Genomic DNA, 14,291 nt, shown 5'->3' on the forward strand with positions numbered 1-14,291 from the left:
TGGCCAATCAGAGCACACCTCGCTTTTTCAGACCGATGAGCTTTGTAAAAATCGACACGTTTCAGAAAGGCGGGGCATAGAGGAGAAACAATAATGTACAGTATGTGGAAAATAATGTGTTTTTTTAACCTTAAACCGCATAAACACATTTCATTACACCAAATACACAAAATAATGTTCTTTTTAGAAGCATCATATGACCCCTTTAAAAGTGTATTAAAAGAAACACTTCTTCCAAAAAGGAAAATACTGCTAATTTTGCATGTTTAAAACCATATTTCTTTTTCGCAGCATCTCTTGAGTTGTTTTCATTCATTCTTTTGTAGTAAAATCAGGAATGAAGATAATGAGGAACTTCCAGACCTGCAGGATTCTCTTCTCGGAGACTATGCAGATGATTACGAGGAGTATGACCATGACATGGAAGCAGAACACATGGACAGAGATGAGGACGACAGGCACAGTGAATGTCATGAAACTGATGAGGAAAAGGGCAACGATGAAGGACACTCATATCATGACAAGCTGGCTTTTGATGATGATGATGAACAGGATGAGCGTTATAAAGATGATGACGTCAGCAGGAAGCACAGCCAGAGCAGCAGGGGTAGTGAAAGTAAAAACAGTCACCATTGCGACAGAAGCAGAACAGGTAGTATTAATTAGGTGACAAAGAAAAACGGGAAGATCAGAAAAGTGGCCATTAGCTTTATTCTACATATTTAATTTGTTTTTAAACAAAGCAAACCTCAGTAGCAAATTGTTGTTGGATATATGTGTGAGAAAATCTCACAAACTTTATTAAAGGGATAGTTCACCCAAAAAGGAAAATTCTGCCATCATTTACTGCTGAAAACAAACGAAGATATTTTTTAGAATGTAGATAACCAAACAGTTTATGTATATTTATATGATGTAAAGTATATTATTTTCTTAGAGTAATGGGAATTTTGAGGGGAAATGTGCTTAATTATCAATAATAACAATAATAATAATGCTGCAATGCAACTGATCATAAAAAGCTTAAAGATTTCTTTATGCAAAGTATAATTTCCTTTTTTTATTTTTAATTTGAGGCAGAATGTGACCTGGACATGTTTACATGGCATTCACTCGATATACAGTAATGTAGTATATATATATACCTGTCCACTATCATATATATTTAACAAAGGGCCAAAAACGCAATATTATTTAATATGTTACAAATGAAATGAGTGTTTGTATATGCAATGAAAGAAAAAAAATAACTTAATATGTGAAAATAAACTTTATTATTGCAATTTTCACTTCTTTTCATACTTGGTGAATATAAATACGAGCATATAAATCATTTTATACATGAGCCACAGCCTAAAAATACGCATCAAGGTCAGTTACTGTTTGAACATCACAGGCAACATCTCAGTAATTTTCCATACTCCACGCGGTCCAGCCCACAACACGCTCACGCTGTGGTGCTAAACCCGCCTCATACATGAGACCAAAGGCAAAAGACGCGCAGGGAGGGGTCAATCCTGACTGACGGCATCTCTACCCAATCACATGCGCGCAAGGCTTCCGCGGTGCTCTCTCCGACCAATCAGCTGCAGCGGAGGGCGTGGCCGCAGTCCGAATTTTACGCGGCGCTACGGCGTGAAAACTAAACCGAGATGGAATATGCCAGTCTGAACCGGTTTCAACCGGTCTTGCGTGTGATGCATGAGACTAGAGAGGAGCTGGGTCACAGTCTCTCGCAGATATCTGCTTTCAAAACAGCGGTTTTTCTGCAATAGACAAAAGAATAAACTAACGATTGGTTTGATGCTGTTGTTATAAAACGGAATGAGTAACGTTAGTTACAGCGAGCTGTAAACCGTCATACAGAGAAACAGATGAACTAACACGAGCTGCTGACTGAAAGAGAACCTGGACTCAATTACTGAAGACAATAATTAAAAATAACACCGAAATCGTGTGTTTTTGGGGGGTTTCATGTACCGTTTGTTTCGCAGTATAGTGTGTTTGGTTATACAGAGAGCTAACCAGCTAGTTAGCATTTGAAGTGAACTTGCTAGATGCTCAGATTGCATTTTTAATACACACGCTATCCGTGTAAAATGAGATAAATACGCTAGGCGCTTTTTTTTTACCTCACGTCTTGATCTTGTTTTGACGCGACGCACGTTTCCAGGACACTAAACTAGTTGCTAATTCCCAAACCACGTTAGCATTGTTGTTGTTTTTTTTCAACGAGAAGGAGTTTTGGTTAAAACAGGTAAGTTAAAGGTTGTTCTTGAGGTATTTGGTGAAACGGTAATCTGTTATAAATAGTATCTACTACGATAAGCGAGTTGAATGAAGTGCTAGTTTGCTGACACACTGCTAGTGTTGACCAGAAACGAAAACGCGTTTTGTTCCTCTCCGCTGCCCGTAACTGCAAGGCGCTCAACTAGAATTCATGTGGGCTGCTTTCTAAAAAGTTTGATCAGTGTACATGAAGATCTGTTGACTCAAATGCGTGTTTACTCTTGTGTTTTTCTAGCTGTAGAAGGAACACACATTTAATATGTGTTAAACTGCCATGTTAGCACTTTTTTAGAAGCGTTTAACTAGTAATACTAGCTGTTGTAACGGTGAACTCAGCAAAACTGTCATTATAGGTTGTAGCTGCATGCTTAAGTAATGTGTTTTGTGGACTAATGTGCACCCACGTGGTTTGAGCCATTGCTTTGGTATCTGACTTTTAGCATAAGAGATAATTCTGGTTAAACAACTAGTAAACCGTTAGGATGAATGGTCACATAAGTGTCGCCATTGATGTTTGATACCTAAAAGATGTTGTGCGTCTTGTCTTACAGCTCTATGCCGGCAGACATGACCATGTTGGCGGATCACACAGCACGGCAGTTGCTGGACTTCAGTCAAAAGCTAGACATCAACCTGCTGGACAATGTGGTCAACTCCATGTACTATGATGTGGGATCTCAGGTACGAGTCGATTTGAGAAATCCAAGACAATTCTGAATGTACATGTACAGTGCATCAAAAGTGGTTTTCGCTGTGATTATTTGTAGCAAAGACTGGCACAAGAAGTTCTCACCAACCTGAAGGACCACCCAGATGCCTGGACCAGAGTGGACACCATACTGGAGTTCTCGCAGAACATGAAGACTAAAGTATGTTAACATGTGTTTATTTCTGCATTTAGCCAGTGTATAGAGTCCTGCAACTAAATGCCACCCGTGAGCATTTATTCTGCCACACTAAACTGATGGTTACTCTTTTGCAGTACTATGCTCTTCAGATACTGGAGACCGTGATCAAAACACGCTGGAAGATTCTTCCTCGAAACCAGTGTGATGGTGAGGGACTGTACGACTTCAGTCTGAACATTCGCGCACACTGACCTTGGTCATTATAGAGGATTTATTGTACACCTCCACATTATATAACACTGCTGTCATGTGAAATCCTGATGACTCTTTTAAGAAATGCACAAATAACAGACATCTCTCTCTGTCCACAGGAATTAAAAAGTATGTCGTTGGGCTGATTATCAAGACTTCCTCTGATTCCAACAGCGTAGAGGTAACAAAAACGCTTCAGATGTTTAGTATTATTTCTACAATTTGTACCATTTAAATGACTTAAAGGTCCCATATTGTACACCTTTCTGGAGTTTTATTTTAGGGTTTGATGTCCTTAAGAATATATATTTGCGGTAGAAGTACCAAAAACCATCTCAATATATTTTTACAGCTCCTCAGGAGCTCTGCTGAGAACTGGTCGATTTTGGTCTGTCTAATTAATATTCATGAGCCTCTCTTCTGATTGGCCTGTTGTTTTCTGAGTGACGCCAGGCCAACCACAGGTAACTAGGGTCAGCGACGTCACAGTGCTAGCTGGAGGCAGCAAAACAAAGGGGAAACTGGAGGCGGCCCATTCAAACCAGCGCAGATTCGGCTACATAAGGAGCTTAAAATATCATCTTGTTGTCAGGAAATTTCAGTTTTGACAATATGGGACCTTTAAAATTAGATTTTATTTTCATATTTTTCCGTTTAATTTTAGTTAACGTTTTGTTGTTTTTAACTTTAACTTAAAGTTAAAGTAACTTTAATTTGTTTATTTAGTTTTAGTTGTTGAAGTTGCACTTCAACTTTAAACAAAAAAAAAGAGATGTTGCCTTGGCAATTAACTGAAATAAAATAAGTTTAGATTTTTTTTTAAATATTTTGTCTTATTTTATTTTGCTTAGTGTATTTTATTTAAATTAATTACTACATTTCAATCAGTTAGTTACAACTAAAACTTAAAAAAATTTGTATCAATTGAAGTAAAATAAACTTAGGGTTTTTGGACATTTTTTATCTTTTTCAATGTCTGCATTAGTTTTTATCAATTTTTATTCAAGTTTTAGTTAGTGAATTAGTACTTCAACTTAAACTAAATGAAAATGATCATAAATAAATATGATAAATAAAAAATAAAAAAATGATCATATTTGCCTTGGTGTCTAACTGATATAAAGTTTTTTTTATTTTTTATTTTTATTTTATTTTTTGATCATATTTCCATTAATTAGTCACTATTAATCAGCTGGTTACAACCAATATATTAAAAGGCATTTTCATTAATTTAAATAAAATAACTGAAATAAAACAAACTTTAAACTATTGTTTTATTTAGCATTCAGTTAATTTTTTAGTTAACTATAACCCTGATTAGTACTAGTCATATTGCTGAATGCATTCATGTTGACTTGTATTTGTACTCTTACAGAAGGAAGGGGTTTACATAGCAAAGCTCAACATGATCCTGGTGCAGGTGAGTGTGTTTTCAGGAATATCAGTAGTGGTTATATTGTGAGAGCGAAGGGCTCATGGATTTATTGCTGTTGATGTCTTTCTGTTTGTGTGTAGATTCTGAAGCAGGAGTGGCCGAAGCACTGGCCCACGTTCATCAGTGACATTGTGGGAGCGAGTCGCACCAGCGAGAGCCTGTGTCAGAACAACATGATCATCCTGAAGCTCCTCAGTGAGGAGGTGTTTGACTTCTCCAGCGGGCAGATGACTCAGGTCAAAGCCAAGCACCTGAAGGACAGGTACACATGACCTGCAACATGTGACCGTTGCAGACTTTGCAGGGTGTGGTTGGCAAAATAATTGTGGTGATATTTGCTCAACCTCTTTCCCTTTTTTTTCTTTTTGCAGTATGTGCAACGAATTTTCCCAGATCTTCCAGCTGTGCCAGTTTGTCATGGTATGTCGCAGGCATTTTATTACAGCATTGGTGTTTTTAGTATTAAAGGTATAGTTCACCCAAAAATTTAAATTTGCTGAAAATGTACTCAATGTCAGGCTGTCCAAGATGTAGATGAGTTTGTTTGTTCATGGGAACAGATCATGCATCACTTGCTCACCAATGGATGCTCTGCATTGAATGGGTGCTGTCATAATGAGAGTCCAAACAGATGATAAAAACATCACAATAATCCACAATTTTCCCTTTTGGGTGAATTATTTCTTTATGTGCCGTTCAATATATTCATGCCTCTCATTTTTAAACCTGACTTGATGCTTTGTACATCAGGAAAATTCCCAGAATGCCCCTCTGGTCCAAGCCACATTGGAGACCCTCCTTCGTTTCCTGAACTGGATTCCACTGGGCTACATATTTGAGACCAAACTCATCAGCACGCTGGTGTACAAGGTAACATGACTCGAGGTCTCGAATTGTAACTCATTTGATTTAGTAAAATGCTGTTATAGCAGACTGCTGTCACTCCTCTCACAAAGGCGCACTGTCATTGGTTCAGCTTGCCATTGCGTAAGAAAGAGAGGGAAATCATTGGAGCGCTGGCTGTTCTTATTGGATCTCTGCTCAAAGCTTTGTGTCCGAGCTGGTGCTCCAACATTTATAGCCTCTCACTTAGTAAAAATCACTGAGTGTTCCAGAAATGTTATCGTTTGTGTTCTGATTTATTCCACAGTTTCTGAATGTTCCGATGTTCCGGAACGTCACTCTGAAGTGTCTGACAGAGATCGCAGGTGTCAGTGTCAGTCAGTATGAGGAGCAGTTTGTCAACCTGTTCACTCTCACCATGATGCAGCTCAAACAGGTACATGTGCGCGCACACACACAAACTGTTTTCTTTTCTTTTCTTTTCTCTTTTTTTAAATTTAATACATTTATTCAGCAAGGACACATTAAATTGATCGAATGTGACCATAAAAAGACATTTATAATGTTACAAAGATTTCTATTTCAAATAAAATGCTGTTCTTTTGAACGTTCTGTTCTTCAGAGAATCCTGAAATGAAATATCATAGTTTTACACAAACATTTTAAGTGTTTCAGAGTTTGTTAGTAATAGGAAATTTTTCTTGAGCAGCAGATCAGCATATTAGAATGGTTTCTAAAGAATTATGTGACACTGAAGACTGGAGTAATGATGCTGAAAATTCAGCTTTGCATCACAGAAATGACATTAAAATATTTTACAATACAAATATATTACAGTACAAAAAGGGTATTTCAAGTTGTAATAATTTCACAATATTACTGTTTGATTTGTAAAAAAATGCAACCTTGGTGAACAAGACACTTTTTCAAAAATCGTTTTAAAAAATCTTTTGAATGCTAGTGTGTGACCGTATTACCATATCTGTTTGGATGACCTCATGATGATGTCAGAGGGGTCTATACTAGAGCCCAACCGATATGAATTTTTTGGGGCCGATACCGATATTAGGAGTAAAAAAAAAGTCAGATATCGATATATCGGCCATTATTCTTTATGTATATATTATAGTACAGTACAAGTCAAAAGTCTGGACACCTTCCCATTCGTGTTTCCAAACTTTTGACTGGTACTGTATATAGAATACAGTATATACTTAAACAGAATATATATAGATAAACACATTTTTAGCAATGATCACTCAAATGTGGTGCTCAAACACTTATAATGATGTGACAAAAATAGGTAATGGAGGCAGGGAATTTAACAATAAACTTTATTATTAAAAATAAGTCTGACATCAGTGCACTTAACAGTACACTTCACATCAATTATTATAAATAACTTTTAAAACACAAATAGAACTATATATATATTATATATAGAATTAAAGGCACAATATGTAATTTTCGCCGCTAGAGGGCGCGTATTCAAAATAAACAAAGAGACAAAGGTTTGATGACGCCGTGACTGAGTGTGGAATCATGGGAGTTGTCGTCTTCATCCCCACAGCCAATGCAATCCGATGGGACTCGGACAGATATTAACGTAGTAGAATGAAGCAGGGCGAGGCTGAAAGCCGTCGACGCGAAACGAGGCCACTGAACGAGCGTGACACATGGCTCGAAATCAGAGGAGCTTTTATTATGCCACAGTCGACCGCTTCCGCTCCTTCCGGTCGTGTGTATGTGGGGGGAAAAAAGCAGTGCTGTTTTACCATACTAGATACGTTTGAAAGTTCTGTTATAATGCTACTCTGTGCGGTCGTCACCGGTCTATTAAAACACAACATATTAAAGCGTCTTTGGTGTTTCCATGTTTTCTACAAAACAAAACCGGAAATCGAGGGGTTATGACGTCATTGGCAGGCGACACAATAGACACGGTCCGTGTCACTAGTTAAAATTGCTTATTTCTCTGGATTTAAACATTCTTCAAAACATTTGGGATAATGTAAGTACACAAGTCAGCAAAATATATAACACCGTTCTAGTGGTTTTTGGATATTTTAATAAAAAAATCTTTCAGATTGTGCCTTAAAGAAAATAAGGTAACTGTGTTGGGCAAGCACTACTGCCAATCCAACGGGCAGGTTTATGCAGGAAGCACAGCTTTTCCAAATGTAAACCTCTAAAATGAATAAATAAATAAAAATATATTTTTTCACAAATTCTGTGTTGTGTATTTTCTGGTAATCAAATGAACACGCAGAACATGAGGTTTCGTATTTAACTGGTCTTTTTGCAGTTTAATATTCACAGAGACTAGTCTATATCGCGATTTGATTTAAGTGGACTGACCTGTTTTTTTTATTTATTCATCAAAAATGACTGATTCCGTGAAATAGGCTTATAGCCATAATAGCGTTATAGGCTACAGTAAATTCCGTTTTATGACTGGATTCCATGCTTCCGTCCGCATTTTCTGCATCGCGGAAATCATAAAACGAGTATGATAAGCTCATTGTGAGAGTAAAAGTCGGGAACATTTTTTATTTACTTTATAGCATTGCATCTCACCAGCTAGGTGACAATGAATATTCCTTTTCAAACATTGAACATTACCACATTATCATCTTGTGAATAGCTTGAGTTTTTTTTTTTTTTTTTAATAAAAACTATTCCAAACCTATAAGTATTCATTTTTAAACAACACATCAAGTGCACCACTAAAAACTAGTGAAGTTTTCAAAACTATAACCGTCATTTACTCAACAGATGCTGCCTCTGAGCACAAATATCCGTCTGGCATATTCAAACGGGAGAGACGATGAGCAGAACTTCATCCAGAACCTCAGTCTGTTTCTCTGCACCTTCCTCAAAGAGCACGGACAACTGATAGAGAAGAGACTGAACCTCAGAGAGACGCTCATGGAGGTACACACATAGTTAAATGTAGAGAAATAGACGGTAAAGTGACACACAAACTCCTAATTGCTTGACTCCCGTGTGTTCAGGCTCTGCATTACATGCTGCTGGTGTCTGAGGTGGAGGAGACGGAGATCTTTAAGATCTGTCTGGAGTACTGGAACCATCTGGCCGCTGAGCTCTACAGAGAGAGTCCCTTCTCTACCTCCACCTCTCCACTGCTCTCAACCAGCCAGCACTTCGACGTACCGCCCCGCAGACACCTCTACATGCCTGTGCTGTCCAAGGTCAGTTAGCCGAGCTGTACAGCAGCTCTGTCTCCAAATATTGGTAGCTGGAGAAAAACTGACTGCATTCTTGACCTGTCTCAGGTGCGTCTGCTGATGGTGAGTCGCATGGCCAAACCGGAGGAGGTTCTGGTGGTGGAGAACGATCAGGGCGAGGTGGTGAGAGAATTCATGAAGGACACAGACTCCATCAACCTCTACAAGAACATGAGAGAGACTCTGGGTAATTATGGGCTGTTCTCTAACTGAGGGGGAAAAGTAGATGGAGAAAGCTTGATAATGATGTGTTTCTCCTGTCCAGTCTACTTAACTCATCTGGACTATGCGGATACGGAGCGGATCATGACGGAGAAGCTTCATAATCAGGTGAACGGTACCGAGTGGTCCTGGAGGAACCTGAACACGCTGTGCTGGGCCATCGGCTCCATCAGTGGCGCCATGCATGAAGAGGATGAAAAGAGATTCCTCGTCACCGTCATTAAGGTGTTTATTCATGCGTTTGTTATTGCCCATCAGGAAATGTTACGTGAAAACGATTGTTCAAGTTTGCTGCTGCATGCTATAACACTATACATACAGTGTATGCTACTGTTTTTTAATAACAAATGTAATCCTTTCATTCAACAAGAATGCATTCAGTTGATCGAAAGTTACAGTGAAGATTCTTTCAGTGTTTCAAAAGATTTCTATTTCAAGTAAATGCATAGGGTAAAATGCATTTGAACTTTGTATTTATCAAAGAATTTCCACAAACAATATTAAGAAAGGTTTTCATTATTGAAATTCAGAAATGTTTCTTGAGCAGCAGATCAGCATATTAGACTGATTTCTGAAGGATCATGTGACACTGAAGACTTGAGTGATGATGCTGAAATTTCCGCTCTAATCACAAGAATAAACGATATTTTACAATACATTTTACAACAGAAAACAGCTATTTAAAATTGTAATTTTTTTCAAAATATTTTACTGTATTTTAATCAAATAAGTGCAGCCTTGGTGAGCAGAAGAGACCAAGTCCAACACTAAATTTCTGTTTCTGTCTCAGGACTTGCTGGGTCTGTGTGAACAGAAAAGAGGGAAAGATAACAAGGCCATCATTGCCTCAAACATCATGTGGAGTACTGGAACCATCTGGCCGCTGAGCTCTACAGAGAGAGTCCCTTCTCTACCTCCACCTCTCCACTGCTCTCAACCAGCCAGCACTTCGACGTACCGCCCCGCAGACACCTCTACATGCCTGTGCTGTCCAAGGTCAGTTAGCCGAGCTGTACAGCAGCTCTGTCTCCAAATATTGGTAGCTGGAGAAAAACTGACTGCATTCTTGACCTGTCTCAGGTGCGTCTGCTGATGGTGAGTCGCATGGCCAAACCGGAGGAGGTTCTGGTGGTGGAGAACGATCAGGGCGAGGTGGTGAGAGAATTCATGAAGGACACAGACTCCATCAACCTCTACAAGAACATGAGAGAGACTCTGGGTAATTATGGGCTGTTCTCTAACTGAGGGGGAAAAGTAGATGGAGAAAGCTTGATAATGATGTGTTTCTCCTGTCCAGTCTACTTAACTCATCTGGACTATGCGGATACGGAGCGGATCATGACGGAGAAGCTTCATAATCAGGTGAACGGTACCGAGTGGTCCTGGAGGAACCTGAACACGCTGTGCTGGGCCATCGGCTCCATCAGTGGCGCCATGCATGAAGAGGATGAAAAGAGATTCCTCGTCACCGTCATTAAGGTGTTTATTCATGCATTTGTTATTGCCCATCAGGAAATGTTACGTGAAAACGATTGTTCAAGTTTGCTGCTGCATGCTATAACACTATACATACAGTGTATGCTACTGTTTTTTAATAACAAATGTAATCCTTTCATTCAACAAGAATGCATTCAGTTGATCGAAAGTTACAGTGAAGATTCTTTCAGTGTTTCAAAAGATTTCTATTTCAAGTAAATGCATAGGGTAAAATGCATTTGAACTTTGTATTTATCAAAGAATTTCCACAAACAATATTAAGAAAGGTTTTCATTATTGAAATTCAGAAATGTTTCTTGAGCAGCAGATCAGCATATTAGACTGATTTCTGAAGGATCATGTGACACTGAAGACTTGAGTGATGATGCTGAAATTTCCGCTCTAATCACAAGAATAAACGATATTTTACAATACATTTTACAACAGAAAACAGCTATTTAAAATTGTAATTTTTTTCAAAATATTTTACTGTATTTTAATCAAATAAGTGCAGCCTTGGTGAGCAGAAGAGACCAAGTCCAACACTAAATTTCTGTTTCTGTCTCAGGACTTGCTGGGTCTGTGTGAACAGAAAAGAGGGAAAGATAACAAGGCCATCATTGCCTCAAACATCATGTACATCGTCGGCCAGTACCCACGATTCCTCAGGGCCCACTGGAAGTTCCTCAAGACTGTCGTCAACAAGCTGTTTGAGTTCATGCACGGTGAGGAGCAGATAGTGTTTGAGTGTTCATGCATGCATGTTTTTGTTTTTTTTGCTGATCTTCTCATAAGGGTGTATATTAATTGGAAAGTGTCTCTCTCTCTTAGAGACCCATGACGGCGTGCAGGACATGGCCTGTGACACCTTCATCAAGATTGCTCAGAAGTGCAGGAGGCATTTCGTGCAGGTTCAGGTAGGGGAGGTGATGCCCTTCATCGATGAGATCCTCAACAACATCAACACCATCATCTGTGACCTGCAGCCGCAGCAGGTGCACACGTTTTACGAGGCTGTGGGCTACATGATCGGAGCACAGACAGACCAGACGGTCCAAGAGCGCCTGATCGAGAAATACATGCTCCTCCCCAACCAGGTGTGGGACAGCATCATCCAGCAGGCCACCAAGGTGAGAACCAGTGTCATTTTAGTATTGTTGAGATACTGTTATAGTTTATTAATAAATTGAATTAGTTATTTTTATATTTTCCATTTTTGTTGTATTCATTTGTGTTCCAGCGTTTTTTTTTTTTTGTTCTAATATTTTTTTTGTTTTTATAATTTTTTTTGAATGCTTTTTAATCTCTATGTAGTTATTATATTTTATTATATATATTATGTATTTTATTATATGTATAATTAATGGCAAAATGAATGTTTGGAAATGTAAACTGATATTTCCTACTGACACATCACAGCAAAAGATAGAAATAACTGACTTAAAACCATTTTTTAGCTGCTGAAAATACTAGTGTTCTAATTTTGGACACCAATGTATATATTTTATTTATTTATCAGTTTTATTTTTATTTTAGTACATCAAGGTAAACCATTGTGTGTTTATTTATTAAGTGTTTTTATTTTCACATTTTATTTCAGTTTATTATTTACATTTATTTCAAGTAACACTTTTTTTTTATAGTTTTGGTTTTAGCTAACTATATAGTCTATATAATTTCTGTTCGTTTTTCTGTAGTGTATTGTATAACTTATTTTATAGTTTATTAATGTTTTTGTAATTTTGTACTAATTTTAGTACATCAAGTTAAACTGAATAAATGAGATGTTTTCTTGACAACTATCAGAATTGAAATAAGTTAATTTTTTGTCTGTTTTGTTGTTGTTTTTTTTAAGTTCACTTTTATGGTTTTAGTTGTCATTTTAGCTAACAATAATCCATTATGAAACATGTAATTAATCAAGCTTCTCTTTTGTAATAAGCTCAATTTTAATACTCAGAACTTTGCAAATGAAAACCAAAAGGGGTTGTATAATAGAAAACGGGCTTTTTCTTGCTCTTTTAAAGGTTTATACTTTAAATGTCAAGTTATAACGACCAAGATTGAAACAACAACACCTGAACTCAAAGCACATGATGTTTCTCTTCAATCAGAACGTGGACATCCTGAAGGACCCAGAGACGGTGCGTCAGCTAGGCAGCATCCTGAAGACCAACGTGAGGGCGTGTAAAGCCGTGGGTCACCCATTCGTCCTGCAGCTGGGCCGCATTTACCTGGACATGCTCAACGTCTACAAGTGCCTGAGCGAGAACATCTCTTCTGCCATCCAGAGCAACGGTGAGACATGGAGCACATGACCCAACAGCTGGCATGTGATAACGGCTCGCGGTAAACTCTTTGGTCTTCCTCTGCAGGTGAGATGGTGACCAAGCAGCCTCTGATACGGAGCATGCGGACGGTGAAGAGAGAGACGCTAAAGCTCATCTCCGGATGGGTCAGCCGCTCTAACGACCCACAGATGGTTAGTTCTGACGTTCCTAGATCAGTCTGCGCTCGTGCCAAAACAATGAGTCGGGTTTGACAGCGGTTCAAAGCACTGTTGTTGTCTCTTCAGGTTGGAGAGAACTTCGTTCCACCTTTGCTGGAGGCAGTTCTCATCGACTACCAAAGGAATGTTCCAGCAGCTCGAGAACCAGAAGTGCTCAGCACTATGGCAACCATCGTCAACAAGCTCGGCGCTCACATAACAGGAGAGATCCCCAAAATATTCGATGCTGTGTTCGAGTGCACCCTCGACATGATCAACAAGGTTAGTCAATCCTGTCTGTCAGTGTAACCATTTTGTTTCATATCTTGAGTTGTTTCTTCTGAATCAAACCAGCATAAGTCTAGTAGGGAGCATACACTATGTACTGTAGGGCTGAGCAATTAATCAAGATAGACGTCACTTTTCAGTGTCTCAAAGTGTCTCGGCTCCCAGTAAATGCTTCGCATGAATTCATAAGTTGCTTATGAGTTGCTTATAATGTGGATTTGGGAACGTGAGGTGCACAAATGCTCTTCTCAAAATTGTAATGAGAAGCACCATTTCAACACGAGAAGCTTTTACAGTTTGACTTTTTTGCCAAAATAAAAGCTAAATTGTTCAATGTTTGAAAAAGAAGAGATCTATAAATATTAGTTTTGCAATTTAACAGGTGTACTGTAAGATAACAAAGACAACAACAATATCAATAATACATTTTTTAAATATTTTTGTTTTATGGTGAAATGGTATTGCATTAGTAATATTTATTTTTATTTAGTAATAAACTTGCTAACAACTAAGTATTATATTTTTTTCCCAAATACTGTATTTTACAGTAAAATGGTATTGTTACAATAGTAATATTTCTTATTTTTAGTATTTTTTTGTGATACCCTTAGTAACCTTACTATTAGTAGTAGTAATAGTATGTTTTTCTTAAGTACTTTTTTATTTTACATTGACATTAGTACTTGGTTTATTATTATTATTTATTGATATAATCACAAATTCTCTTTTGGCTTAATTGTGCAGCCCTACTAAGGACAACAATCTGGAACTTTCTTTCTTTCTTTCTCTCTCTCTCTTTCTTTCTTTTCCTTTCTCCCTCTCTCTCTCTTTCTTTCTTTACTTCCTCCTTTCTTTCTCTCCTTTCTCTCTCTCTCTCTCTCTCTCTCTCTCTCTCTCTCTCT

The 14,291-nt window shown here is 38.1% G+C and overlaps 1 protein-coding gene and 1 pseudogene across 1 annotated transcript in view; both read left to right on the forward strand.

Moving 5' to 3' along the window:
• LOC107700804 (protein FAM161A-like) overlaps window positions 1-797 on the forward strand; it is a 6,055-nt gene extending 5,258 nt beyond the window's left edge. The window contains exon 8 of the mRNA XM_016502619.1: window positions 327-797. Within this exon, the coding sequence (XP_016358105.1) occupies window positions 327-666 (340 nt within the window). The 3' untranslated portion in view covers window positions 667-797. The remainder of the gene's footprint in view (window positions 1-326) is intronic.
• Window positions 798-1,660: 863 nt separating this feature from the next.
• LOC107700879 (exportin-1-like) overlaps window positions 1,661-14,291 on the forward strand; it is a 16,980-nt pseudogene continuing 4,349 nt past the window's right edge.

Source organism: Sinocyclocheilus anshuiensis, unplaced genomic scaffold (genome assembly GCF_001515605.1).
Source record: "Sinocyclocheilus anshuiensis isolate Anshui unplaced genomic scaffold, SAMN03320099.WGS_v1.1 scaffold1127, whole genome shotgun sequence".
Classification (NCBI taxonomy): Eukaryota; Metazoa; Chordata; class Actinopteri; order Cypriniformes; family Cyprinidae; genus Sinocyclocheilus; species Sinocyclocheilus anshuiensis.